The sequence below is a fragment of the Neurospora hispaniola genome, assembly GCF_033458365.1.
Source record: "Neurospora hispaniola strain FGSC 10403 chromosome Unknown B0T23scaffold_1, whole genome shotgun sequence".
In the NCBI taxonomy this organism is placed as follows: domain Eukaryota; kingdom Fungi; phylum Ascomycota; class Sordariomycetes; order Sordariales; family Sordariaceae; genus Neurospora; species Neurospora hispaniola.
The window spans coordinates 3,869,017-3,895,188 of NW_026944406.1; the positions used below are offsets into that span (position 1 = coordinate 3,869,017).

At 52.8% G+C, this 26,172-nt stretch overlaps 11 protein-coding genes across 11 annotated transcripts; 6 read left to right on the forward strand and 5 right to left on the reverse strand.

The window, feature by feature from the left end:
• Positions 1 to 52: 52 nt before the first annotated feature.
• B0T23DRAFT_23893 (Mur ligase) lies at positions 53 to 1,750 on the forward strand. Its single transcript, XM_062834009.1, has one exon. It carries the CDS (start codon positions 381 to 383, stop codon positions 1,617 to 1,619), a length of 1,239 nt encoding a protein of 412 aa, XP_062697328.1. The 5' UTR covers positions 53 to 380; the 3' UTR covers positions 1,620 to 1,750.
• B0T23DRAFT_23889 (uncharacterized protein) lies at positions 1,748 to 2,809 on the forward strand. The gene is made up of 2 exons (XM_062834007.1): positions 1,748 to 2,072; positions 2,135 to 2,809. The coding sequence occupies exons 1-2, from the start codon at positions 1,876 to 1,878 to the stop codon at positions 2,778 to 2,780; spliced, it is 843 nt and encodes a 280-aa protein (XP_062697329.1). The 5' UTR covers positions 1,748 to 1,875; the 3' UTR covers positions 2,781 to 2,809.
• A 133-nt stretch (positions 2,810 to 2,942) lies between these two features.
• On the reverse strand, positions 2,943 to 4,897 carry B0T23DRAFT_370513 (uncharacterized protein). Its single transcript, XM_062836603.1, has 3 exons — positions 4,031 to 4,897; positions 3,779 to 3,960; positions 2,943 to 3,718 (listed from the first exon to the last, which is right to left on the reverse strand). Exons 1-3 carry the CDS (start codon positions 4,441 to 4,443, stop codon positions 3,204 to 3,206), a joined length of 1,110 nt encoding a protein of 369 aa, XP_062697330.1. The 5' UTR covers positions 4,444 to 4,897; the 3' UTR covers positions 2,943 to 3,203.
• A 489-nt stretch (positions 4,898 to 5,386) lies between these two features.
• B0T23DRAFT_330023 (uncharacterized protein) lies at positions 5,387 to 6,408 on the forward strand. Its single transcript, XM_062835703.1, has 2 exons — positions 5,387 to 5,802; positions 5,967 to 6,408. Exons 1-2 carry the CDS (start codon positions 5,591 to 5,593, stop codon positions 6,400 to 6,402), a joined length of 648 nt encoding a protein of 215 aa, XP_062697331.1. The 5' UTR covers positions 5,387 to 5,590; the 3' UTR covers positions 6,403 to 6,408.
• A 623-nt stretch (positions 6,409 to 7,031) lies between these two features.
• B0T23DRAFT_23914 (U1 zinc finger-domain-containing protein) lies at positions 7,032 to 8,135 on the reverse strand. The gene is made up of 3 exons (XM_062834011.1): positions 7,975 to 8,135; positions 7,811 to 7,918; positions 7,032 to 7,739 (listed from the first exon to the last, which is right to left on the reverse strand). The coding sequence occupies exons 1-3, from the start codon at positions 7,982 to 7,984 to the stop codon at positions 7,207 to 7,209; spliced, it is 651 nt and encodes a 216-aa protein (XP_062697332.1). The 5' UTR covers positions 7,985 to 8,135; the 3' UTR covers positions 7,032 to 7,206.
• Positions 8,136 to 8,524: 389 nt separating this feature from the next.
• On the forward strand, positions 8,525 to 9,417 carry B0T23DRAFT_425145 (endoplasmic reticulum vesicle protein 25; the record flags this gene model as incomplete). The annotated part of the gene is made up of 4 exons (XM_062839892.1): positions 8,525 to 8,728; positions 8,827 to 8,950; positions 9,037 to 9,340; positions 9,399 to 9,417. The coding sequence occupies 4 exons, from the start codon at positions 8,525 to 8,527 to the stop codon at positions 9,415 to 9,417; spliced, it is 651 nt and encodes a 216-aa protein (XP_062697333.1).
• A 741-nt stretch (positions 9,418 to 10,158) lies between these two features.
• Positions 10,159 to 10,910, forward strand: B0T23DRAFT_425146 (Flavinator of succinate dehydrogenase-domain-containing protein; the record flags this gene model as incomplete). Its single annotated transcript, XM_062839893.1, has 2 exons — positions 10,159 to 10,402; positions 10,498 to 10,910. 2 exons carry the CDS (start codon positions 10,159 to 10,161, stop codon positions 10,908 to 10,910), a joined length of 657 nt encoding a protein of 218 aa, XP_062697334.1.
• Positions 10,911 to 11,347: 437 nt separating this feature from the next.
• Positions 11,348 to 13,866, reverse strand: B0T23DRAFT_23949 (Mis12-Mtw1 protein family-domain-containing protein). The gene is made up of 4 exons (XM_062834012.1): positions 13,541 to 13,866; positions 12,520 to 13,437; positions 12,285 to 12,450; positions 11,348 to 12,220 (listed from the first exon to the last, which is right to left on the reverse strand). Exons 1-4 carry the CDS (start codon positions 13,620 to 13,622, stop codon positions 11,785 to 11,787), a joined length of 1,602 nt encoding a protein of 533 aa, XP_062697335.1. The 5' UTR covers positions 13,623 to 13,866; the 3' UTR covers positions 11,348 to 11,784.
• A 1,990-nt stretch (positions 13,867 to 15,856) lies between these two features.
• B0T23DRAFT_24026 (Aft1 HRR domain-containing protein) lies at positions 15,857 to 18,087 on the reverse strand. Its single transcript, XM_062834026.1, has 3 exons — positions 17,794 to 18,087; positions 16,375 to 17,611; positions 15,857 to 16,317 (listed from the first exon to the last, which is right to left on the reverse strand). Exons 1-3 carry the CDS (start codon positions 17,873 to 17,875, stop codon positions 15,999 to 16,001), a joined length of 1,638 nt encoding a protein of 545 aa, XP_062697336.1. The 5' UTR covers positions 17,876 to 18,087; the 3' UTR covers positions 15,857 to 15,998.
• A 144-nt stretch (positions 18,088 to 18,231) lies between these two features.
• On the forward strand, positions 18,232 to 18,825 carry B0T23DRAFT_401239 (uncharacterized protein; the record flags this gene model as incomplete). Its single annotated transcript, XM_062838560.1, has 2 exons — positions 18,232 to 18,266; positions 18,576 to 18,825. 2 exons carry the CDS (start codon positions 18,232 to 18,234, stop codon positions 18,823 to 18,825), a joined length of 285 nt encoding a protein of 94 aa, XP_062697337.1.
• A 5,335-nt stretch (positions 18,826 to 24,160) lies between these two features.
• Positions 24,161 to 25,408, reverse strand: B0T23DRAFT_309108 (uncharacterized protein; the record flags this gene model as incomplete). Its single annotated transcript, XM_062834501.1, has 2 exons — positions 24,161 to 25,153; positions 25,277 to 25,408. 2 exons carry the CDS (start codon positions 25,406 to 25,408, stop codon positions 24,161 to 24,163), a joined length of 1,125 nt encoding a protein of 374 aa, XP_062697338.1.
• Positions 25,409 to 26,172: the final 764 nt, after the last annotated feature.

The following is a 26,172-nucleotide window of genomic DNA, read 5'->3' on the forward strand; positions in this document are numbered from 1 at the left end:
ACCGTTCAAATAGGGAGATTTCGTCTTCGAAATATGCATTATAGAGAAAACTGCGACTTCCTTTCCCATTCAGCTAGGATATGATATGTGAATCAGGGGTCCTCCTTGCCTCGCTTCTTGCCCACGCAGATCGACTTTCTACGCCCCGCCATAAGCATCCGCCGCTGATGAGCCACTGCAGTATCCACAGCTTCCCTTCTGGCTGCTCACGGCATTCAATTGAGCTCTGCTTTCTTCGAAGAGAGTGGTGACAGGACTTGGCCAAGGACCCCAGGACTGAGATCGATCCGCATCGCCACCAATCACCTTCACAGTCACTCTGTGTGTTTTTCTACATTGTTTGTGCATGTGAGTGAGTTAATCACCAGTTCACCATCGCCATGATTGATCTCGGACTGGCCCGCATCGGGCGTCTTCTTCAACACACGCCGCAGACCTGGAAGGCCATCCACGTCGCCGGCACCAACGGCAAGGGCTCAATATGCGCCTATCTCTCGGCTATGCTCAGTGCCAGCGGTGTCTCGTGTGCGAGGTTCACCTCACCCCACCTCATCGACCGCTGGGACTGCATCACTATCAATGAGAAGCCCGTCTCCGAGACGATATTCCGTCAAGTCGAGGGCTTGGTCAAGCAACGGGATCAGGACGAGAAGATCGGGGCCACCGAGTTTGAGCTCCTTGCTGCGACCGCCTTTGAGATCTTTCACCGTCTGAAAGTTGAGTATGGCGTAATCGAGGTTGGTCTCGGCGGGAAGCTGGACGCTACCAACATCATGAAGCACAAGTCCGTTACCGTCATTGCAAAAATTGGTCTTGATCACCAGTCTTTCCTAGGAAATACGGTTGAGGAGATCGCGCTGCAAAAAGCAGGCATTATCCGCTCCGGCGTTCCCTGTGTCGTCGATGACAGCAACGAGTCTTCGGTCCTGAAAGTGATTCAAGACCATGCGAAGGAGGTTGGCGGCGCAGAGCTGCACTATCCCTCATCAGATTCCGCCCTGTTGCAGGTTCTCACCAAAGAAGGCTATGAGCCGCATCAAGTTCAGAATCTGGCGTGCGCGTTGTTGGCCTTTCGCTTAGCGTGTCCGGATGTTGACCACTCGATGAGTCGTCTCCTTCCCATCGTTAAGCAGCTGCAATGGCCCGGTCGTCTGCAAAAAATTGATCTCTTTCCCATCATCGGGCAGCATCAAGCGGCTCTGCTGGACGGAGCCCACAATAGCCAGTCGGCCGAAGTTTTGGCTGAGTATGTCAACAAGCACTACCGCTCGCGAAGTCGATCAATTACTTGGGTGCTGGCCGCTTCCAAAGGCAAAGATGTGGACAGTATTATGTCCCATATCATACAGCCGAGTGATCATGTCACGGCTGTGCAGTTTGGGCCAGTGGATGGAATGCCGTGGGTTAAAGCCGAGGACCCGGCCAACTTGATCAACCAGGTAATCCGTTACGGCGTTGATACTCAAAATACGCACAACTCGGGAGACGATGTACGAGCTGCCCTGGAATGGGCATCCAAGGCTGCGGGAGATGAGCCGATTGTTATTGCTGGAAGTTTGTACCTGGTCTCCAGTGTCCTGCGTCTCATGCGTGAGGCGGAATCTGACCAAAAGGCGTGAGGTGTGGTCAGCTGAGAAAACTGGATATCAAAATTTCCGGGCTGGTGTTTGTTTTGATTGAAAAGGGGCTCTTTACAACCCCCTGAATAAATCAGCTAATTTTTTCACATCCTTTTCTTCATCACTTTGCAAATGTCTACTGCGTCTGCCCCAAGCCAAAAAGAATCACATGATCAGTCATATATCGGAAAAAGGCGGTCAATCTCGCCAGTAGATCCATCTCTTCCTTAATCTCACATTCACCGTCACCATCACCATGTCATCACCACCAAACCACCTCATCATCGTCTGCGGCCACGCCATCTGGCTCGGCGGCCCAGAAAACGGCTGGGACGAATCCGAATGGCTCATTGAGCCTTACAAAAAGGGCGAAACGCCCACGTTTATTGCCCACATCAGAGCAGGCCTTGAAGAACTCGCAAAAGATGACCGCGCAGTGTTGATGTTCTCTGGGTTCGTCCCCCCCCTCACTTTCGGCCTCCGTCTGCAACATGACTGACTCCCACATAAAAAAGCGGCCCGACCCGCCCCGAAACGCGCCTTTCTGAAGCCCAAAGTTACTACAACCTAGCCCTCGCCAACTCCTTCTTCGACCTTTCGCCTTCTTCCGGCCCTTCCGCTGCCCCCTTTTCGAACCGTATCTTTTTGGAAGAACGCGCCCTGGACTCCTACTACAACATCCTCTTCTCCCTCATCCACTACTGGCGCGTCGTCCACCCTCAGCACCCTCAGCACGCCTGGCCGGAGCGCATCACCATCGTCAGCCACGCCTTCAAGCGAAACCGGCTGGTGGACGGGCACTGCGCTGCCATTTTCGGTTTGGACTCCTCCTCGTTGGAGTTGGAGGAGAGGGTGAGGTTTGTGGGTATTAATCCGCCTGGGGTTGGTGGAGATGGAGTTGTTGAAAGGGATCAGGAGTCGAACGAGAAGAAGGAAGCTATGCAAGGGGTGCAGTTGGCTTTGGGACAGTGGGCTGAGGATCCGCATGGGGTGGGGGAGGAGTTGGCTGGGAAGAGGAGGGCGAGGAATTGTTGGGGGGTGGATCAGCGGTTGTTTTTCAGTGAGGAGGAAAGGAGGAGTAGCGGAGTTGAGACGAGGATTCTGCAAGATGGGAGCGAAGTGCTGGTTGATGGGGAGAAGCCAAGGCCTTGGGCGAGGTGAGAGATGGCGTCACGATGGTGTGGTCTACAAATCCGCGGAATGGTAATTCTACAGCTAATCATATAAGGCACGTGGGGAACTCAAAGATCTGGTAGAATTGTTGATTCTGATGAGGAGAGCAAAGACCACTACAAGGGCCCGAGGCCCGAGGTTTATTTACAAGTTCTGCCGTGCCACCCGGGCTCCCTATCACCCCTGGGCTCATCCTTTGGGAATCCCCTCCTTCATTTGAGGTCCTGATCTCCCCCTTGCTGTCCATTGTCACGACGACCTCTTTCTACACCCAGTGCACACACATTTTCTACATGTCCATCGCTGCCTTACCACATTGTGAGTCCAGTGAGAAGGCAGGGTTGGCTGATCTGGCAGCGCAGCCATTCTCTTGGTCTCGACAGGTGATGTCCACTCTCCTAATCAGTGACTTCACATCTTCGACCTTCCATTCCTCGCTTGAGCGACTATATCCGCATCAGCGTTCTTAACCACCTCCATCACCCATTCGACCGCATCCTTGACCATGCCTACGCTGAAGGTGTGCCCAACTCCCGCATAAGTCCTCTCATCCACCGAGATCCTCGCCTCCTTATACTTATCTGCGGCCTCCTTGAACCACCTTGTGAACGCCTCACCGCACCTAGGGGGCACGAGCTTGTCTTCTGCGCCGTTGCAAAGAAGAAACTGCTTTCCTTGCAGACGTTCAAGAAGGATTTGCCGTCTTTGCCGTTCATCCTCGTCTGTTATGCTGGGAGAGGAAGAACCCGGTGACGACGAGGATGAGGGAATGGGAGAGGTGCCAAACAGGATTCCCTTTGGGTCTGTCTTGCAAGCGGCCGTGACCAAGGAAGGAGGAAAGTCTTTGCTCCCCAGAAAGGTGGCGGCGCCGGTGTCGGCAGAGTAAGTTGATAGCTTGGAGAGACGGGCACGGTCGGTGATGAGGTCTATCAGGTGGTTAGTTGCTATGGGTATTTCAGAACGGAGAAGAATAAGAATAGACTTACTCATAAAATCAGGACATCCAATAACCGCCACACCAGCGCGCACTCTCGGGTCCGCAAACATGAGTTGCCACACGCTGTGTCCTCCGAGGGAGATGCCCAAAGCAAGGTGGTGGTCAATCACCTTCCTCTGCTGTCCTTCTTCCTCTCCGCTATCATGGAAGAGGTACGACTCCACGACATCCCTAGTGAAAGAAAATAATTTGATCAGTCACAGTTCCAACTTGCACACCCGGTCACATCGATAAAACTCACAACAAAACCGTCTGATCCCCCACCATCCCCATAATACCCCCTAACATATCCTGCGCATGCGTCTTGTTTCCCTCCCTCCACGCTCCGTTCGCCGGATCGTGCACCAATCTCGTCCCGTGGTTGCGCTGGTCGTATGCCAAGGCGATCAACCCCCTATCCTTCTTCTCACTTCCAGTAGCTTCGTTCCAAGCACCGACACACCGAGCCGCGATCTCCCGCATGTGTTCCTTGTTCCGCGTCCGCTGGTGGTGCAGCCATAGACAGGAGACGCAAGATACGCTGGCGGGAAGCTCGTCGAGGCCGTAGACGTCGACGAGGAGACCGGCCATGGGGATGGTTTTGAGGGAGATAGGGGAGACGGGAGGCAGGCCATTGCTGGAGATGCCGCCGGAGTTGGCGGCGGTCTGAGACATTGTTGCGGTGGTTGCTATTGTCGACGTTGTTCCTGTGGTAAGGGTTTGAGGTGTATGAGTTTGGTGTGTTCGGATCAAGGATAGATGTTGGGCGTTGGGGACAGGTAAGGAGGAGTTCCACGGCCTGGGAGACACGGACGGAGGGAGCTAAAAGTGACTGAGGAGAGATGATGGGAGGTTTTGAGTGGGATATAGAAACAATGGATAGATGAGAAATTATGAAGATGGGATCAACTGATGAAAGTTGGAACTGATGAATCACTTGAAACACAGAAGATCACTTTGACACTCGGTGGCGTTGCACCGATGTACCGGCCGTTGTTATTAGCGGAGGAGGTGCGGCTGGGAGGTCCCGTTGTGAGTGCTTACTATGTAGTAGGGTGCCCCACCCGAACGGCACCGGTACGGCCCACGGGAGAGGAGCTCTACAGGCGAGGTCGGAGGACCCTTAGGAATTGCATTTCGATCTAATCCACCTGGCCATAGTATCCATAGCACTGATATTCATGAATGCTAGTTTATATCGAGCTTCCAACATTACCTATCTCCTCTATAAGCATTGGGTTATTCCTCAATACCAGTACTGTTTCTCGATAGCGTTTAACCGTACATGTATCTTGCAGGATGGCAGCAACATAGGTCTCTCATTTGTTCATTTGCTGGTCGGTAGAAGCTTATTATACTAGTGAATATGTAGCTTAGAGAAGAATGTAACATGCTTTAATGACTATTCTTGATATGTTTCATGCTGCCCGATACCGATGGCACCGGCGATGCGGACCGGCCAAAACATGAACGAAGCGAGACTCAGTCGGCATTGGCCCCGCTTTAATTCGGGGTATGCTACAGTACTCCGGCCGAATGTACCCGCTCCATGTTCCGGTAACAGCGTTGCTTTTCCCAACCAACCACAGAAAGGCATCTAGGCAACAGCAGGCAGCCATGGACTTCAAAATGTAGTTCCTCTTTGTTGTTTGTTGAAAGTTTACTGTACTGATTGTAAATTACCCTAAACAACTTCTTTAGCATCAGTGTGGCTATAAAATGTTCTCAGAATTCTGTCCAACTCCGTAGTGATAGACTTACATCCAACCCAACTCTTTAATTTTCAGACGTACCCGATCACTCGCAAGTTTCACCGTACAACATGGACACCTTCAAAGATGATTCCCTAGTCCAGGCCGTCACGGCCTACGTAAAAAACTACATGAGCAATTACGACGCGTCTCACGACTGGAGCCACATCGAGCGTGTCGTCGGGTTATCGCACTACATCTACACCAAGTCCGCCAACAAGGACTCACTCGATCTTCGCACCATTCACCTTGCAGCCCTCTTACATGACGTCGGCGACAAGAAGTCAGTTTCTTCTTGTCTTCTTCTTCTCCTTCCTCTCAACCTCACCTACCTTCTCGTTCCAATCTGAACCTTATATCCAACCTTGATCTCACCTTTCAGTGGACACCCCCCCCAGCCTCAATTCGTATGCTTACCCAAAACTTTGCTAACATATTGGGTACAAGATACTTGAAAGAGTCAGAAGACCCCACCACTCTCATCGCTACCCTCCTCACATCTTTTTCCTGCCCAGCCCCCCTCGCCTCCAAGATCCAAACCATCTGCCTCAACGTCTCCTACAGCACCGAGACCAAGAACCCGGCCAACCCAGGTTTCATCAACTCGCTCATTGAGCAGCACCCAGAGCTAGCGGTGGTACAGGACGCGGACCGACTGGACGCCGTCGGCGCGGTCGGGTTGGGACGCATGTTCACGTTCGGCGGAGCCAAGACGGGGAGGGACATGGCTGGGAGTATGGAGCATGTGGACGAGAAGCTGGTGAGGTTGGTGGACTTGGCGAAGACGGACGTGGGGAGGGAGTTGATGAGAGAACGGACGGAGAGACTGAGAGTTTTTCAAGGGTGGTGGGAGGAGGAGGTTGGGTTTGTTGGGAGGGTTTGAAAGGGGAGGGGGTGATGGGTGCCGATTTAGATGTTGTTGAAACGATGGGAATGGGAAAGTTGAAGACGATAAAAGGTTAGGCTTGATCTAGACAGCGGACTTCCTTTACTGATTGATCATAGAAAGCAAGTTACAAGATGTTTGTTGTATTTCTGGATGTGCTATTTCTATGATGTTCGCTTTTCATGTAGACTTTGGTAGACTTCGGGGAATTATCCCTTGATCATGTTTGGTGTGCACGGATGCCACTCCGTCGCCTTACCAGACACCTGCGCATCAGTTTAGCTCAGCCGATTGTCAGTCAAACGAATGCATGACTGAACAGCTTGGGTAAAAAAAGAATCGTGGCGGGCTTCATCAGGAGCAAAAGCAGCATACCTACCACGCTCTGCAGCCCTCGAAAGCCTTTCCTTTCCTGTATCGATGACAGGCCAGAGCGACTTAGGTCCACTCATCGTATGTCCTTGTGTCGGATTGAAGCAAACCGGGGTGGCTCGCCGGTTGCTGTATAGCTGAAATATTCGAGCAAGGATGACCTTCAACCAGGCTATAGTGACCTGCGCTATGATTTTCCTCCCTTCTGAACTGACCTGACCCGCTTTTGTTTTAAAAAGAATAACGCCTTCAGCGCCGCCGTAGAATCTTGGTATCGTGTTCCGAGAAAATGAAACCCAATTGCAAACACCAATTGAATGAAATCCGAAACTGAAAGCCGTGAATATTATGCTCGTTTTGGCGGCCTGACCCAGGTTGCTATGTTGTCGTGCCCTTTCTCAAGCTACTCTCATCGTACACCAAACTACTTCACCTCTTGTCGGCACCCGGAGGCCCTTGACCAGGGGCGCCAAAAGGCGGCATACCGGGGAACGCACCTGGCGCGCCGGGAGGGGGGAAGGGGAAGTTTCCTGCTCCAGGTGGGGGGAAGGGTAGACCCCCTGGGGGCGGGAATGGCAGACCACCAGGACCGGGCATCGGAGGTGGTACGCCAGGTATACCAGCAGGAGCACCAGGCATACCAGGGAATGGTGGCATTGGTGGCATTCCGCGAGCTCCTGGCGCTCCCGGGGGAGGAATACCGCCGGGCACGCCTGGGGCACCAAAGGCTCCGGGAGGGGGCACCGGCGCGCCACCGGGCATGCCTGGGAACGGAGGAGGCATGCCGCCAGGGAAAGGCGGGAAGGGGGGAACGCCGGCGCCCGGGGGCGGGAAGCCGAGGCCGGGAGGGACTCCGCCGGGTTGGTTCTGCGGGAGCATGGGATTGGCGTGGGCTTGGCCTTCGGCGGCGTACGAGGAGGTAATCGAGTCAATAACGGACTGGGCCTTTTCGTGACCAATCTCTGTAAAACAAAATCGCATTAGTTATGCGGTGAAGTCGGCAATGGTGGATTGGGGGCTGGTTGTGCCATACGTTGGTAGTAGTCAACAACGTTTCGTAGATGGTTACGACCGCTGTTGTGCGCCTTGCGGACGCTCATGGAATCGTGCGTGAGGTACACATCGCAGTAGTCGCAAAAGACTGCACAAGATGTCGTCAGCACCGAGTTGAAGATGAGCGGTCCAAGCAGTACTTACATTTTGGCATTTTGGTAGATCGTGATCGCGAATCCTTTCAAGTCGGGATTATTCGAAGTCTCTGTGGCTGCCCTCGGAGAAAGTCGCAAGTTGAATGGCAACAATAATACGGCGCGCGACAACGACGAAGACAAAAGAAGGTTTGCAAGGCTGAAGTGCACTGGACACACACAATGGGACGCGATGACCAAAGCGGGACCAGGTTGGTCCTTGAGGTGCTTGGCAAGAGTGGATCCTCTAAGGCTTCCCCAAAAAAGCTCCCCTGATCGGTTCGCGGCTGCTGATTGGCTCAACGAGGCACTCCTGTCAAGCCGTTGTGGACATGCTCCAGACCTGTCTCAGCTGTCCTTGCCTGCCCAAAGAGAAGCCGCCAGATTTCCCCTAGATCCAAGTCGCGGAGCTATTCCCATTAATACAGACAGCCCACCTACCACGACACGACCAGGTCACTGCATAGCTTCGCCGGACTGCGTTGCCAACTCGACGACACTTTTGAACCTTTTTTCCGGTCACCGCCCAACGCTCTAGATCATCCTATCAGTCAGCGATCATGGCATCCCTAAAGTCGCTGCTGAGCGGCTTCCTGCTGCTCGCCGGTTGCGCGCAAGCTCTCAAGTTCGACCTTGAGGCTACCTCTTCACACCACAGCAACCAGCGACGATGCATACGGAACTTTGTCAACAAGGACACATTGGTGGTAGTAACGGCTACGCTTGACGGATACAAGGGCGATGGCATGAACGTCAACATGCACGTAGGTTCTCTCCCTCCTGGGTGCAAGTTAAAGGGGCTAGGGGATGGATTATGGGGAGGTCAATTACATGGACGAGCCTGACTTTGGACGCGAAACAGATCTCCGATAGCCACGGAAACGAGTACGGCAAGGCCAAGGATATCGCTGGCGAGCAGCGCATCGTCTTCACCTCGCATCACGACGCGGCCTTCGACGTGTGCTTCGAGAACTATCTTACTGGTTGTACGTACATCCCCTGGCCACGACGAAAATAAGCAAAACAGCCAGTATAAGCTCGGATGGAAAACTGACAAGATTGCGATGATCAGCCAAGTATGTCGAGAACCCCCGCCGCCACGTCGAGCTCGATATCGACATTGGTGCCGATGCCAAGGACTGGTCCGCCATCCAGGCCACCGAGAAGCTTAAGCCACTCGAAACCGATCTGCGCCGTATCGAGGAGCTGGTCGGCGAGGTTGTTAGCGAGATGGATTACCTGCGCGCTCGTGAGCAGAAGCTCCGTGATACCAATGAGAGCACCAACAACCGTGTCAAGTGGTTTGGCATGGCCACCACTTTCCTCCTCATCGCTCTTTGGGGGTGGCAGATTATGTACCTCAGGGCATACTTCAGGTTCGTTTTCCCACCTAGCGGAGCAAATGGCTTCAGTTACTGACATGAGTGTGCTTAGATCTAAGCATCTTATTTAATGGGCTGGGCGCAACCTACGATAACGACCCACAACTACCACTGTCCAAACTACCTTATTTATTATACGGCTTCATGGTAACGACGGGCGGGAGGTTTTATGAACTCTTTACTACACGCAACGCAGGCGAGCGAATGGCATACAATAGGTGGGAGATCTCTGGTGTAACTATATACGGTAATGTGTTTCAGCCAAAAAGTTATGGAGTAAAATGGAGAATTGACTGCATGCTGAGTGCGCCGTCTACTTTTGAGGTTCAAGACTATTTGAGACCGGAAATGTGCCCTGTGCATACCAAGAGAAGTCGCATCCAAAAGACCTTGTGGGCGTTGTTGTGGTGATGAGTCGAAACATGAGCAATTGGCGATAGAGGTACTGGAGACGGTGGCGACGTCAATGAATTGATGACGGAGATGCGGAGGGATGAACCGGAACTGGCAACAATTTTTCGGCCTCGGCCCCCATTGTATGATCACTTGCCAAGCCCGCCGAACTAGTGTAAGGGACGGGGTATTGTAGCGTCTGTAATCGGCCCCGATCGGTATCCTACAACAATTCCCATCACTTCGACATCCTCATTTATAAGCCGAAGCAGTTACCTAGTTCGCGCAACGGCACCCTCTCCACACTATCCGCTCCATCCGAGCGATTTACACACCTACCTTTTCCGTCGCTCTATCTCGGCTACAACACTCCGTCTTCAGTCAGTTCGCCAAAAGCACCTAGACAAATCGTCGCAACAATGGCTTCCTCTCTTCGCGCCCTCCGGCCCGCGGCCGCCACCTTTGCGCGCGCTGCCGCTGTGCGCCCCGCCTCCGTCGCCAGCAGATACGTCATTGCCTTTTCGCGATCGGCCAGCAACGACAGCACAGATAACCAGCAAAAGAAGGACCTCGACGTCGGCGAACTGCAAGGCGCCACCTTCAAGATCGAGCCGCTCCGGAGAGTCGGCGAGGACCCCGCCACCATGCGGGCGCGTCTTCTCTGTACGTTGTTATCTCTCCCGCTACCCTTATCTTCATCATCTACATGTAAACCCAACTAACTAACTCCCCTTCCTCTTTTCCTCCTCCTCCTCTAGACCAATCTCGCAAACGCGGCACCCTCGAATCCGACCTGATCCTCTCCACCTTCGCCGCCTCCCACCTCGGCTCCATGACGCCCGAACAACTCAAGCAATACGATCTGTTTCTTGACGAAAACGACTGGGACATTTACTACTGGGCCACTCAAGAACCCCCCTTGCCCGGTCAGGAGAACCAACATCTCCAAAACTCCGAGGAGGCGTTGTCAGAGAAGGAACAGTTGCCGCCTAACCCGCGCGCGGGCGAGTGGGCACAGACGGTCGGCACCTTCAAGCCGGCGTACCGCCCGGTCCCGGCTAGGTGGAAGGGCAGTGAGATTTTGGAATTGTTGAGGACGCATGTCAAGGAGAGGGGGATGGGCAGTAAGGGGGGGATGGCGTTCATGCCGAGGTTGGAGGAGTATAAGTGAAATCGGCAAAGAGATGGATGGGCCCAACCCAAGATGTGGAATATGGGAAAGGTGAAAAGTGAGATGTGGGAGGCTCTTGGATGTGGGCGTGGACGTGACGAAACGGCCAGTCAAATGCCTGCGAGCTGAGCTAAGCTGAAGCCCGACTACCGATGAGGAGGAGGAGCAGAAGAAGGGGAGTGTACGATATTGTATTTCAGTACAGTTGTGTACCACTTTATTGGTCCACAAAAGATGGACTACAGGTAGATTCTGGATTCAAGGACGAGGCGAGTATATCAAGCATGTGGGCTTTATCTACGAGGCGTAGGGCGGGATATCTATCTCCATGGCATGGGCGAAACGGACTGGCCTTGAGGTATCAGCCTCGCTCAGCTTTGCTCTCTCTTCGTCACTTCATGGGCTCCGGTAACATAACATACCAAAGCCAGTACGTTTTAACACAACGTTAGATGTCGAACTGGACCAAAGGTTGAGCCGCTGAAAGCAAAACACGAACAGTCACTTTGGACTGTCCATAATGTGGTTGTTGATGTACTACATGGAGAAGACATGATATTGGGTACCGCGCCACCGGGACGGCAAATGCTGGGTCAGACCACACGCCCCTAAGAGCGCTTTCAATTCAATGTTCTTCCCCACTCCCGACCTAAATGCCAAAACTGCAAGCCCAATGGTACCCCATGCGTTCTTTGAACGCCATCGCATATGCCTTCAAACCCAAATCTCCCCGCCCTTGCCGCCCGTACTCCCGGTCCCGAAGGAAATATCGCCGAGGTCATTGAACAAGAACAACACATAGAAAAGGAAAACAAAAAGGGTATCCGCAAAACGTGAGAGAATTCCCGTTTTGATTCCTCTGCTTTACCCAGACTCAACCCCCTTCAGCAGGCAATATCCTCCCCAAACTTCTTAACACCTCAATAGTCGGCAAATCCCTCGTTCCCACTCTTCCCTTCTCCCTCTCCTCCCGCTCCTTCAACCTGGCCGCGCTCAGCATAAGCACCTGATCCGCCTCGCGGCCCGCCGTCGAGACCCGCATGTCGAGCTTGTGCACGCTATCGGCCAGGTGGTCGATCTTGAACTCGAGCGAGGACTGCACATTCTGCAGGCGCGATCGCGTCCGACGACGGAAGGAGCTGAAGGCTGTGTCGGGCTCGACCAGAGAGGCAAGGATTTTGGCTTCCTCGGCGTCGAGAAGTGACGGTTCGGGTAGTGGTGCTTTGGTTGGGTCGGAGTCGGGGTATAGCGGTTCGAGGTCTGGGAGAGGTTTGGCCAGGGCTTGCCAGGCTTTTTTCTCTTCTTTTAGTCTGTTTGCGGGTTGGTTAGCAAGGAAGATATCAACAGGTGGGTGTCAGCGAAGAAAGCTCGTACCTTTTGATCTTCGCTTCGAGTTCTGCAATCTTGGCGTCGTGCTCGAGATTTCGCGGGTTTGGTTGTAGCACCACGGGGGGCTTCGATGCTTCCTCTCTAGCAAACCAATCCGAGAATTCTGACCTCGCTCCAAAATCCTTGAGCAATTGGTCTTGTATCGCGCGCGCTGTTAACACCGTCAGCAATTATTACCCCACGCGCATCCAGCTTTAAGAAACCTTGTTCTGCTCCTTACCTCCAAGAATTGCACTAGACCCATGACTCCCATGCGGTGGCTTCTCACTAAGAGCCCTTTCGCCGCACCACGTCAAAAGCTGCCTCATCCGCCTTGGCTCGCTCAGCCCCTCAGCTTCGATATGCTTGTAGAATTCGGACGGGTCGACCTCGCGATGCGGTATCGCACTATGCCCGTTCTCGATCAAGGAACTCGCTCGCCTTCCCCTCATCCCTAGACTGCTCCGCCGACTGCCGCTTGCACCGCCCTTCTTCCGCATTTCTTTGTTCCGGTTGATGATTGGCGTGTCGCTGAGTGGTAGTACAATTTGCTGTGGCTCTAAAGAGCTTCGTCTCCCTCCTCCTCGTCCTCCTGCTCCTTTCCGGCCCTTGGTCCTCAAATCCCTTGTGTCGTCGATGTCCATTGGCGTCGCCCCAACGAGATTTGGCCCATCCTCCTCCTCCTCGTCCTCCGGTTCTGGTACCGCGCGCATGCCGTTTTCTGGTCGCGGTACCTCGTCGTTCTTCTGTTGTTTTGGTGGGAGGCCTTTCCGACGACCCCTCGATTTAGGAGCAGCATCCTCCTCATTCACAGCGGATACCGCTGCTGAAGGCGCGGGTGCGGGCGGAGGCGCAGCAGCAGCAGAACCACCATTTGATTTTCGTTTCGACGTCCTCCTCGGTATCGGTCCGGAGATCTGCTGCTGTTGTGCGGCTGGTGGTGGCGGCGGAGGCGACTCTTGCACAGGGGATGATGCGCGCTTCCTTGCGCTATTCTTTGGGGGTCTGCCGACGGGCTTTTTCGCAGGCACAGATATCACCACCGGTTCATTCTCGGCGTCCTCTAACGTGGACGCTGGAGCTATTAGTGTGGTTCTGGCTCTCTTTGAGCCGCGCGTGAAGAGGAAATCGCCGTCTTGCTCGTCATATACTGCCTCGGCTGCGTCACGTTTCGGGTTTGATGTCAGCTTCCATGTTTGAATCTTCCAGAAGGCCGAACAATCACATAATGGCATTGGATTGAAGGACGGATTGCAGCTTACCCGCAAGGCGTTTGCTGCGCCTCTGGTTGCTGCTCATGCTCAGGATTTGTAGCGGCTGACGGGTCCGTACGACAGTCGTCATGGATGGCGGGTTTTAAAGTACATGAACTCGAATGAGTCGGAGCTGAAGAGAAGGCCGGGAGGTTTGAGAAGGTCGTCGCTTGCTTCGCAGATCCTATCGTAAGTTGGACGGCGGTGGATATGAATCGTGATGGTGATGTTTGATGTTGGGTTGCGACCGGGCCAAACCGACGTGAACGGAGCGCGTCTCCTCCTCCTCAACTTGAATATGACACTCAAAGAAATGGTGCCAAATGGCAATCTGACGGAACCAGGGGGCCTGGGCGGCGGCTGGGTGGGCAAGCGGGCCACGAAGCACGGGTCACGGACGCGTCAATTCGGGCGGGCTTTGGATCTGGAACCTGGGGAGCAGTTGGACCGGTCGGTCAAGTGTGTGTCGCGATGCGGGGATGCTATGAGGATCAGGCGTTACCAAAAATGACTGAAATCGGGTAATTCGTCTAAGGTATGCTGGTATTGTGCAATTGGTCGTATCGTCGTATCGCCGTCCTAGGCATTCAGTTTTGTCGCTGTGCTGCAAAGCATCGATCGCAGGTCTGAACGTGTTTCTTGGGCGCCGGGCGCGACCGAAGTTGCGACCCTTTCGTTGGTTTGTTTATCGCGGGCAGGCTGTTCCAAGAAACGCTTGGACCACATCCCGCATCCTCAATCCCAGTGCTCTTTCTTCACTGCTACCCCACATCCTGCGAGGCTGAAAAATAGTGCACTTGACAACTCATCCATTCTCTCGCTTCGTCTGACGACACCATTGGCTGGGTAATAATGTCCAGCTCTTGGCAGTTAATACGTCTGGTGGCCCGCCTGATGCTATCGTCGTCTGACTTCCGCTCGCTCAGATCAATCTTCAGATCGAGGCTCAACTGTCCATACACCAGACTGGGCGTTTATAGCCCTGACGAGTACTCGCGACCACCCTTCCTCCATTTGCGGTTCACTTTTAATCTTCGAGATAGCAGACGTTAGCATGCTCATTTGTTCCACTTCATCTATTATATCGCGTTTAGATTATCCTTCAATGCATCAGTTTGTTGAAAGCTTCTCTCCGACGCCACTGCCCCGAACTATCCTCCTGATGGACGCCAGAAACTGCTGCCGCGAATAATTGCAACACGCTCATTGCTGTACTTTCAGCAAAAATGATTCTGACTGTGGTGCCTCGGGCATGACCGACCCAGCAAATACTGTCGTCTGTCTTGCCTGCCCTTTCATCTTCCGGGTTGTGCTACGTGCCTCAACATCAGCCCGTATCCGTAGGATGTATCGATCATCTTGTCATGTTGGACGGCTTTGCAGATTGCTTTGACTTCGATGACGATCTTCCATACAAATTCGGACTTCAAGCAGTTATTCGTGCGGTCTTCTTTTCCCCATCACAAGCCCAGGAAATGATTATTGTATGGTTGTCATATTTCTCTTGTCTCGTATCTCGCAAGATGATTCAATCCGTCATCATCACAATTACCAAGCATCTCAGTATGTTTATGCGCCTTAAAATTTCCATGCCAGTTTCCCTTGTTGCCTACCAGCTGCTAGCTAACCGTTGCCTGAAAATACACCGTCATAATGAACCTGCTCGTATCGTGAGAGGCGCCTCACGGCAAACGCCAATGATGTACACGCCATATAAACAAAGGATAATAATCGGTTCCCGGTTGAGACAAGGGGCATCAATCCAGGATCACGAAACTTGCAGCTTCTTGTGGTCTTCGCCGTGACCAGAATTAAGAGAGCAAGCAGACCCCGAACTCACGCCCTTGTCTTCCGCATGATAACCGCTTTACCAAATCGCTTTGAAGGAAAAACGCCTCAGCAAATTGCCTTCCTCCTCCCGCCCTCCTTCCTGTCCAGCCGTGTCCAGGTTCTTCCTCTCCTACCACACCAAAAAAAGAAAAGATAAAAGGAAAGGTTAAAAATAAAAGCTAACAGAAAAGCAGCCCGAAACACCAGTGACGCCGGTTTTTGTATGCCCTCAAGACACCACATAGATACACAGACTAAAGGCCAGAGGTAATGGTGCTGCACCGGTTCAGGAGACCCTTAGCCACCCCTGGGTTTCCTTGAACTTGGCTAGCAAGATGCCTACTGACTAGAACTCATACAATGCAGAGAATGGAAGTGACTGTCCTTTGTTGTTTATGGTGCAGTCTCTAGAATCCGAACGTCGTAAGAATGTCGCGCCCTCCGTTTTGCACGCCGCCCAATGTTATTAACAGAAAGGACAGCCCGCGAATGGTCGGACCCAGTTGAGGTTGGATGGTAATTATGGTCAACGTGGGTGACATCCGAAAGGTCAAGTAAGTTAAGAAGACGACCCTCATTGTCGAGAATCGTTGCCTGTTTCATCATCCAATATTGTCTCAACCACCGAAGCCCCTCGCTATGAGAATCGGCGAGGAGCGACATTTGGCGGCATGCCGACGGGCTGATTAGGTATGCCAGCTCCCATACCGTAGGGGTTCATCTGGTGACTAAATGGCTCGATGGCTTGCTGCATAAACGCACCATGGAGACCTTGCTGTTGCGTCACTGGACAATCCTTGTGTGCGAGCAAAAGTGTCTTGAGATTGACCACTTCTTCCCGAAGCTGTGTTATTGTTGCAGTAAGGGCGTCATTCTCTGAACTGAACATCTCCACCTTTTGCTGGAGGTTAGCGAGCCACTGTTTCTTACGCTGCCGACATTTCAGAGCGGCAACCCTACAAACCGTTAGTATCAAGTGTTTTCCAATGGCTGACATGACGAATTTCACATACCTGTTCCGCTCCAGAAAGTTCTTGCGCTTTTCTTCTTCCGTCATCTTGGACTTTGAGCCCGTTCCGTCATCCTTGCCTGGCTTCGACTCGTCTTCCGAGCCTGAGTAGTCCATACCGTTGAGTGAAGAAACAGATCCGTTTGTCTTGGTCTTTTTATTGGCCGGAGTCTTGGCCGGAAATTCTTCAGCCTTGCGACGGGAACCCGTCGTCGCTGCGCCTGTGGAGTTGCGCTTCCCTTTGCCACGGGTATTAGGCCTGGCAAGTTCACTGTCGTCTGACCCGATGCTAACTTCACTGACACCACGTGCTGAGCTTCCTGCAATAGATACGTTCCCATTCATTTGTGGTGAGGTGTTGACTGGTTGAACAGGAGGAGCCGGCACAGTGTGCGGGTGACTTGATGGAGGTGGCGGAGGTGCCGACACCACGTTATATGATTGGCTTGGTGGCTGGGATGCGTTTCGTCCCTGTGCTAACATGAAAAGACCATTTGCCGCGTCGTTATCATGCGGGTCAAAGGGTCCAGTCGGTGGCTTCGTCTCAGGCTTCAGAGGCGGAATGCCATTGGGGATATCGGAGGCTGGTTGTGACGTAATCGATGGCGGTTGCGATTGTTGTTGATGCTGTTGTGCTGCTTGTTGTTGGGCCTGGGCCTGAGCTTGGGCCTTGGCGGCTGCGGCACTGATGGCGGTTCGGTGAAAGTCGATGGTTCCAGGCGTGGCAGCAGGGCCGGCAAGTTGTGCAAAGAGAGTCGAGTTAGGACTCGGGGCAGGGAACATAGACCCGCTACCACCAGGCGTCAATCCTGTTCTGAGCGACGATTCGTTTGGCGTTGGGAAACCTCCGCGAATGTGGTCGCCAAAATAATCAGAGGTCGTTGGGCCCGACAGCATTGCCGGACTCAATGGGCCGGATCGCAACGAGTTGCTACCGCCCCAGGGGAAAGGTGTTGAGCCAGGAGGCAAGATGGATGATGGAGACGCTAGGGCGGCGACGGGCGGGAGCTTAGTACCGCCGGGAGTCTCGGGGGCGCCGCCGAAGGATTGCTCAAATGGGTTCGGCTCCAGGCTCAGGGAGCCGCTGATGGGGTTCTGCGAGAAGTAGTCGGAAGGGCTGTTCGTGGACTGTTGTTGCGCAGCGGGACGGGGCGGAGGCGCGAGTGGTTTGGCTGGTTCGGCATTGGTCGTCGACTCGGATGGCTTCAGGGGAGGTTCATGCTTCGATTCGGGGTGGCCATCTAAATGTGCAAAAATTGAGTTGGCAACGATGTCTCTCCTGATGTACGGTACGAGCCGTTGACTCTTTCTCTATCTCTCTCCCTCTGCAGGGACGTAACGCGATAGCAGACGGAATGACAGGGTGCTCGACGACGGGAATAGGTGATGACGGTCGTGACAGGGAAGAAGCGACTCTACTCACCTTGTCGCGGTGGGGATGTCTTGTTGGATTGCTTGGGTGATTTGGACTCACCTCGGCCAGCGGCTTCAGTAGACGACCCCATGATGTCAATCCAAAACTTGCGGCGCCTTCGTGCTGCAACGGGTGCGGGTGCGGATGCGAGCGACCAGAGGCCAGAGGGACACGACGGGGTGGGAAGGGAAAGTTGCGGACGACTATGAGGTCACAAAGGCGCAAGAGAGAAAGTGTAGGTAGAGGGCTGCACGCTATGTTCGTAATGCAGCGTCCTGTCCGCCTCGCGGCTGCGTTGCTAGTATCGGGGATCGTAAATACCTTACGTAGTTCCTCGCAACAAGGTGTTTCGTATGTGTGTGTGTGGAAGGAGAAAAGTCGAAGGTCAAGACTTGGGACAGACGTCAGGTATGACGTGGGAAAAGAGATGGCGCAAGGGAAATAAAAATGATGGGGCCCGCTCCCCGTCCAAGGCCCAGTGAGTAAGCACTGAGTGGCTAGTTGCCAGGTGCCAATCAGGGCAGCCAGAAGAGGGCCACGACCGAGGACTGAGCGCCGGGTTGAAGATACCCGACCCCCTGTTCGCCGGTTAGAGGTATTACTAAACAAAGGCCAAGGGGTCTGTTTTTTTTTTTTTTTCCTTTCCTTCTCGGTTTGGGGGGGGTGAAAGTAGGTAAGCGCGCGACAAGGCAAAGAGAACTTGACGGGACCACAAGAGAATTCCAAAAAGAATTCCGACAAGGCGAGAATAGAAGGGGCTTCAACACTCGGAACGCTATCTTTGGGGCTAGGAAAGAAACCGCACAAAACTCGGTTGGTGGGAGGGAAAAGTGGATGGATGGGATGGATACCCGTCAGAAAGGTGTGAAATGGGCCGGCATTTTGCGCACTGTCAACCCCGTGGAGGCTGCAGACTTAGAAAATGGTTCTTGTATCGAGACAGCCAAACAGGAGGCTCCAAGAAACAACCACCGACCGGGATCTGAGTGGGACACACTCCATGGTAGTACCAGCAAGCACAGTCTCAAGCTGAAAGTCTGAACTGTACCTCGAAGTATGTAGTGTATTGACTTCGGTGTTATTTATTGATTCTTCCATCTCGACAAACGGGATTAACCTACCTAACAGGCTGGATAAACTGGGTAATTCCATGGGTACCTAATCTTGTCTCTTTCCCTTTTCATTTGGATTTATTCTTGAAGTGTCGTCTCAGCTCAAAGCTAGCCATGTGCTGTCGGCTTTAGAATGTGTACGGCAGTGCATGAATGGAGTAACTTGTCGACTTTGGAATGGATTCGGCCTGCCTGAAGACTGCTTGGGTCAGCATACCTCTGCGCACACAGTCGAGGATTGATGTCTGACGAGTATATGATGGAAGGCTTCCAGGAAGTCCCAAGAGCCTGGCTCTTGTGGTGAATCCTCACAAAACCCGACAGCAGTTGAGTTTGGTTCTTCGTTTTTTTGCGACAACAAGAGGACGCTGGTACGTACATCTGCAATCGCAAACCGGCAGCGCATATTGATTGAGACATTTGCGTTCCATGTCATAAACCGTTGAGGTGGGCAAAATGTCTCTTAAGTCGTGGGTTGGCAGGGATATGCCTTGGAAGCCAGCCAGGGCACACAATTGCGGCAGGTCTGCCATGGCAGGCGTTTCGTGATTTTGCCAATTGCCCGTCCTGTCTTTCGTGGTCAATAAGTTCACATTGTTGGAAACTGTTTCATACTTTGTTTACGCTGCATCTTTCTTTGCATCTTTGAGTTCCACCACAGGCATTGATCATAAGAAAAGCCGCAAGAGATGTCGGCCCAGGGCTCCTAACTAGGTGGTTGGTGTTCTGAGGTTGTTGGCGCTTTTTTTTCCTATTTGGGCATAAATGAAACCGAAAAAAGCCTGGTCAGAGCTCGTAGATTGTTAGTGCACAGAAGTGCCTCTACAAGGAGTTTCCGATCTTTCGTTCGACTTCTCGTTCCTTTCTGGGCTTTTTGACATAGCAAGCTGCAAAGATTCTTGCAAGCACGAGCTTGTATCCAGCAAATCATCAGAAAAAGGCCCCTTTGTGGTAGGCTTAGTTGCGAAAAGGAGCATTCCAGCCAGACGTCTGCTAACGAGGAAAGCGGTTGGAGGGTTGTGGTTTTTGCGCGGTTCCGGGTTTTGGGATGCACAAACATTGTCAGGACCTGGATACATACTACTTACCGAGTCCCCCTAACTCCGGTGATGCTCCCCAACCGGCGACACGGATCTGAGCATGGGCAATATTTTCGACACGGTGCCTTGAGGTACCAGAGATCCACCGTACACGAGCTTCAGGCGCTCAAGTTGCATCGTGCGCTTGCAGACCAGAACGGAGAACACGCAACCTCGTCCACGACAAAAATTGATGACACCCGAGTCCACCACTCAGAAGACAAAACTCGACCAAAGACCTCGCACATCAACGAACTTGAATATATTCAATGCTCGATGACCACCCGGTTCTGGTCATGGTTCTGGCGTTAAAGCCGCCCAGCTTTTCGCCGGATACAGGGTCAAAATATGAACTCCGTCGGGTGTCATCAATCTTGTCCCGGGGCGCGAGCCAGCCCAAAGCCTTCAGCGGGACCCCTGTGTGCTTGACTCGTCCGACGGCAGGATGGTTGCCGTATGCTTCTTGATGGTTTCAACCGACACACGACCGCCGGGAGCAGATTGCTAGCAACTTTTGTGCCTCTTCCACAAAACACCACACCCACTTACGGGTGCCCGTTGTGAGGACAATCCTCTTCACTCATCACTGTATGAAGCATGTATACATATCTCCGGGACGACGAAATTGTAATTCGCAGTTTTGGGTTTACAAAGCCCGTCACATGGTCAGCAATGATGGACATTGTGGCAAGTAGTCTCGACCTTTTTGAACAAGAAACGATCACGATATAGCCGCTCGCGTGTCAACAGCCAGTGGTCTCGAATCACTGATAATCAGGAACCACAACCTCACCGCTCTGGGCCCCGTCTCATGGCTTGCATGGACGACGGCTACCACACCACACGGTATATCGCGGAGTGAAGCAGGACGAGAAGGTTTGAAAAAGTGGGACATCGGTGGCAAACTGCTTTCATCTCCTGCCCAATCATCGACCTCCATCGCATCTCTATCATTCCCACCCTTCAAAGTTCACAACCACCAACATTTATGCCGTCCGCTTTCTTCCTCACGAGGCCCTGTCGGTATTGTAGGTTGCTCCCGGACACCCCAAACTTGTCACGCGAAAGGGACATTGCGTCAGACGCTAGACTGGCGCGCAATTTCTTGCCAACATTATTATGTTTTTTTAGGGCTCGCATTTTTGACATCTTATCCCTTATTTACGGCCCCCCACATTCTCTCTCTTGCCGCTCCTTATTTTCCAAACCAACCCAGTACGCCCTGTTTCGTTTGCCCACGCTTGTTGTCTTGTCAGGCCAGATCAAGACGATTCGGATTCACGGTGCGCTCAAAGACGCCTCGACAAAGCAGCCAACTAACGTCCAATGCTTCACAAACTATACACTCTGATAGTACGCTGCAGCACGTCTCATGTACTCAATTAGCGATCGTCAGAAGCATTCCATTCTGTGCTCGATCGGTCGATTTCACCGTGCCCTATTCCAGTGCGTAGGCGTTCATTGTCAGATTTCCCAGCAAGAGGAACAGGGGTGGCGCTGGTTTCGTCCGACTTCATTGGCATCAATGACGTAACGGTGGGCGACACAAACTAATGATGGAATTCAGTTGGTGAGTGGTCTTGGAAAAACTGAATGAGGTCCGTCTTAGTTGGCGAATTCGCACGGTATTGAAAAGTTCCCAATTCTTTACCACTGAATTCATTCGCCTGCTGGCTTTGCAACTCTCCAACTCCCAACTCCTTCTGCCAGAAACAACAACAACATCAACAACAACTGGCCCAGGCCAGCTGCCAGTTGCCGTGGTTCCCGTTCTGTCTCTCCTCGCCTCGCCGTCGCCTATTTGCCAGGCTGAAATTCAAGTTTGGACGGATGAACAGATCCGTCGCGCGGCTCTGGGAAAATATACTATGAATATCATCACCAAAGTGGACTCGGGTGCTCCATACAGACGGGAGGTCCGCAGTTGTTATCGGATTTTGGCGCGGTCATCGGGAAATTTCGCGCCCTGCGCTGTTCGTAAGCAGCCAGCCCTGTGGAATAGCATTCATTCCCATACCGTTCACGGTTGGGTCATTATTTGAGGGGGATAAAACTGAATTGGGTGTAGTGCTCTGCTCAGTTCAGGCAACCATACTGTCTGACAGTCAACCCCCTTTTTTTCTTTTTTCTTTTTTTTTTTTCCTTCCCCCACATACTCTGGCTTTCGCGTACCCCCGTGACTATACCCGTCAGGTTAGACCCCCTGTGCCCCCTATGACGCACTTGCATACCTCTCCTTGGGAAGTGTATAGAAATTGGGCATGCACGCTTGCACTGCATGGACGCACCAAGGGCCGCCACTTGGCCCGCGCGACCACGACTTTGAAGCGAAGAGGCTTCCACAAGACATCTCATTGGCTTCATGTCTTCACTTTGTTTCCTGCGTCCAGCAAGGCCAGCACTGGCGCACAACCGCAAGACCAAACGCTCCAGGAACATGAACACGCAAGACGCCCATCCACGATTTCTTGACAGATCTTGACCCTTGCTTTGTCGCGCCGTTACTGAACGAGCCTCCTCTCGATTAATTGGTCATTTATCATGGCCTCTGCTTGGTGATTGGAGAGATCTGGATCCCGCACTGTGGCGTCTCCTCGCTGCTCCCCTCTGGCGATGAAGGATTGGTCAACAGCTCTTGGAAAATTATGGTTCAGGGTCGTGTACACGAACCAACGGGTCGACAACTTCGAGAGCAGTACGACAAGTACGCCGAACCGGTACAAAAGATTCACCATGGTCAACCTCTGGAATAGTGTACACTAGTCCCCGGGCGAATCAGCTTCCCTTTTCGAACCACCTTCTCTGACGGCACCTAAAACTAACTCTTCAACTACAGCCACACAGTAGGAAATAGAGACGCCAACACGAAATGGGAAAAAAACAGTGGGAGAAATGCCTTCTTTGGGCATAAGCCTCCGAAGTCGACCTTTTGGGTGGTCACGGTAGTTATGGGAATCCGGACAAACACAACACGAGCAGCCCTTCTTCTCATCATCTTCCAGCCTTGAGGGTTGCAGCGCTTGGTAGAGAGAGGGTGCCGATTTCGTCATCTTCTCCGCCCTCTGTCCGGTGCGGGGATGGACGCGCCGCTGGAGACGGAGGCCGGCTCCCCGATGTTGGCACCGTACCGTGTGGTGAAGTCACCGACCGAGAGTGCGGGGGAAGGGGAAAAGGGAAAGTCCAGCCGCACAAACAATAGTGCTCTGCAGGTGCTGTTGGCCGCTGTCGATCTCTCCATCTTCCCTCGGCTTCTCTTTCATGCCCCAGAAGCGCAAAACTAAACTGCAGCACAAAGGTTGGGAGCCTACCACGAGCTCACGATTGACATGCAGAGGCTCTTTGGCTTGTTGACGCCAAATCGCATTGTTGACGGCAGTATCATTCTTTGATTTCGTTGCGAGCGTTCTCGCGTCTAAGCGACGGTTGAACTTCACTAACTACTTGCTATAGCCGCACAAACAAAGGATAACGGTCAAAATAGCGCCAAAGACCTTTTTGAGGTAACACAAGCACGGAGCCAGCGAACTTGCGGCGGGCCGTTTGTGGCCCTGCCGAAAGTTGAAAGCTCCTGGCAGTCAACTCGAGGTTGTTTCTTTCGTCGATGCTGGGAGATAACATAGAATACGATATCCAAGACAATGTGAGGCAACAAGCTGAGGCCCACCGTCGTCAATCAAAGAAGACCGTTCGAGACTAAAGACCATTGTCGTTAGAGGTAATCATTAGGGCTGAACATCTTCCTGCAGGTCTCGGTGGTGACGGGTTGACCCTAGCGGTTACGCCCCATAGCCGAACTCCTTGGAGTTTCAAAGCACTCTGCTCCTGGGTGTTGTACCTACTCATCTCTATCTTTGGCAACGTCAAGCATACCATTTACCCATTGTCTGTCGTAGCTTGCGTTGTCACAAATGAATTCTGTAGGTCTAAGTACGTTTCGATCGCTGCCATAGAGATGAGTTGCGATCATCGACATTTCTTGATCACATAACCTCTAGTGCAACACCACCTGTACTAAGGCAAGAACACTAACCCAGCTCATCGTTCACAACGTACCTAACCTATTGGCGTCACTGACCATGTCCATTAGGATAGAGCGATTTGATCTTTTTAACCAACCAGAACAACTAGCATCATTCATGAAATGCTTCAGATCTCTGGTGGACTCCAAGCACTTGGGCAAGAACTTCACAAGCTGCTCGCAACCGCCTGTGAAGAAGGCTTCACCCGGAACCCATGCCTGGGCGCATGCACCCTCACGCCCTTCTCATTCTCAATCACCACCTCCCTGGAATCCAAACTCACCAACCGTCCAACATCCCTATGAGCCGGCGCCGACCCGCTGTCCGTCGGCCACAGCTCCACCAACGTCCCCTTCTTCAGGCCATGAAACTGTACAATCGCCTCCCCGGCCTCCACCTCCTTCTTTTCTGAATCCTCATTCCACCCCGCGCCCAAGATCAAATCCCGTGCCTTATCCCCCTTGACCGTTGCGACCTTACTGTTACCATCTCCCTTCTGAGCAGCTGTCTGTTGTGTGGGGGTAGTCTCCCCAACAGCCACCCGAAACCTCTCAACCCACTTCCACACTCTCGGGAACTTGTCGTCGTTAAACTGCTCCTTGGGCAACGCCCCGGGTAAACTCATAACCCAGTGCAGTACAAACACGGCTTCGATATCCGCCAGCCCTGGCTTGTTGTTGTCAGTGTCAGTGTTCTTCAAAATCCAATCCCGCCCGTCCGCTAGCACCGTCGTCTCCAGCATTTGGCAGTAATCCCTGAGGTCCGCGAGCGCCTCGGGACCCAAGGCTGCCATCTCCTCCCTCGAAAACTTATTGGGGGGCGCGTTGCCCCCTCCCGCGACGAACTCGGCGCGATCAGCCAAAAATTGAGGGTCGCGCAGCAAGGGGTTATCGAGAGAAAACAAAAGCTGCGCGGCCCGGCTGAAAAGACCGCCGTCGATGGAGTAGTGCGAGAGTAAGCTCTGGAGGGCGAGGGCGTCGGTGCCGGGGGCGGCGGAGAGCTTGGGGTTCAAGGAGGGAAGATCAAGATCCTCGAGCTTGGACAGGATCAGGCGCGTGTCGAGGTAGACGTCCCGGCCGATGGAGAGGAGGGGGATGCGGCGGTACTTGATGCCCAGGAGGGAGGAGAGGTCGGGGCGGGGGAGGATCATTGGTTGAAGCTGTGGGATTGTGAGTAAGTAAGTGGATGTGTGTGATGTGAGAGTGTTTATGACAAAGCAATAAGAGTGCGTAGATTTAGGACTTTCGAAAGTTACATCCGCTGATGATGGAATAGAACTTACGCATTGGGTGTACGGAATGCCACGTAGGTGAAGATACCAGACTATCCGTTTGGCATAGGGAGAGAACGGGTAGTGGTATAGGATGATGGGCGGTTGTTGCTGCGAACCGGAAGTTGACGGCGACGATGACATGATTACGGAGTAAGTGTGTGGTCTGTCAGTCTATTTTTCAAAGCAAGGATGAGTGAGTGTTGTCGTGGAATGACACGTCTATCGTTAATCAACCAGGTTAGGAAGCTAAGTATTATCCAGACTGATCTCTAAGTCGTAGTTGTTATTGTTGTTGCGCCGTCTTTGATGATGGACTTATACCGCCTTGTCGTCACGGGATACCTGGATGGCGGAGACTTTTTCGTACCTCGGCTCGCAACCGCGGGGCAATAACTCTCCCCATGTTTCGTTTCAAAAGTCCACTCGCTTCTTTGGTTCGATCGGCGAACTTGTGGATTGGTCATTGAAATCGAACGACTGTGGGGTCTCAAAATTCGTATGAGCTATTCAGTCATCAGTGCGAGGCCCAGAGAATTTGCCCAGGTAATAATTGTTGTGATGCTGAGGGTTTGGTGTTGTGGTGTGCTCAGGGGGGGTTGGAGTAGCCTCGACTGTAAGCGAAGCTAAAACACCAAAAGTTCGTCCATCGCCAGAACTCTGAACATGCTTATGAACTTCTGAAACTTATCGACTAGGTCGTGTCTACATTAAGCTACTCAGCAAAGCTTCAGTGCTGCAACGGAAGTTTTCCAAAGGTCATCTGAGCAAGAGCGTCTTGTTTTTACTGCAGTCTGCCACAATCGCTCCTGCCTCCCAGGACGGCCAGTCTTGACGCCAACCACGCTATCATGGTGGCGTTCCTAAAAAGAAAGAGAACAAAGAAGTAGAAGAAACAATTTACGGTT

Bases quoted from the DNA above. Each gene is read 5' to 3' on its own strand.
- B0T23DRAFT_23893 (XM_062834009.1), top strand. From the start codon at position 381: ATGATTGATCTCGGACTGGCCCGCATCGGGCGTCTTCTTCAACACACG.
- B0T23DRAFT_23889 (XM_062834007.1), top strand. From the start codon at position 1,876: ATGTCATCACCACCAAACCACCTCATCATCGTCTGCGGCCACGCCATC. The intron at 2,073-2,134 runs GTTCGTCCCCCC...CACATAAAAAAG, and splicing joins GCAGTGTTGATGTTCTCTGG to CGGCCCGACCCGCCCCGAAA.
- B0T23DRAFT_370513 (XM_062836603.1), bottom strand. From the start codon at position 4,443: ATGTCTCAGACCGCCGCCAACTCCGGCGGCATCTCCAGCAATGGCCTG. The intron at 3,961-4,030 runs GTGAGTTTTATC...TTCTTTCACTAG, and splicing joins GGGGATCAGACGGTTTTGTT to GGATGTCGTGGAGTCGTACC. The intron at 3,719-3,778 runs GTAAGTCTATTC...ACCACCTGATAG, and splicing joins TGGATGTCCTGATTTTATGA to ACCTCATCACCGACCGTGCC.
- B0T23DRAFT_330023 (XM_062835703.1), top strand. From the start codon at position 5,591: ATGGACACCTTCAAAGATGATTCCCTAGTCCAGGCCGTCACGGCCTAC. The intron at 5,803-5,966 runs GTCAGTTTCTTC...ATTGGGTACAAG, and splicing joins CATGACGTCGGCGACAAGAA to ATACTTGAAAGAGTCAGAAG.
- B0T23DRAFT_23914 (XM_062834011.1), bottom strand. The intron at 7,740-7,810 runs GTATGGCACAAC...TTTGTTTTACAG, and splicing joins CGTTGTTGACTACTACCAAC to AGATTGGTCACGAAAAGGCC.
- B0T23DRAFT_23949 (XM_062834012.1), bottom strand. From the start codon at position 13,622: ATGACGACTGTCGTACGGACCCGTCAGCCGCTACAAATCCTGAGCATG. The intron at 12,451-12,519 runs GTAAGGAGCAGA...CGGTGTTAACAG, and splicing joins GTCTAGTGCAATTCTTGGAG to CGCGCGCGATACAAGACCAA. The intron at 12,221-12,284 runs GTACGAGCTTTC...ACCCGCAAACAG, and splicing joins CTCGAAGCGAAGATCAAAAG to ACTAAAAGAAGAGAAAAAAG.
- B0T23DRAFT_24026 (XM_062834026.1), bottom strand. From the start codon at position 17,875: ATGGGGTCGTCTACTGAAGCCGCTGGCCGAGGTGAGTCCAAATCACCC. The intron at 17,612-17,793 runs GTGAGTAGAGTC...TTGCACATTTAG, and splicing joins GACATCCCCACCGCGACAAG to ATGGCCACCCCGAATCGAAG. The intron at 16,318-16,374 runs GTATGTGAAATT...AACGGTTTGTAG, and splicing joins AACTTTCTGGAGCGGAACAG to GGTTGCCGCTCTGAAATGTC.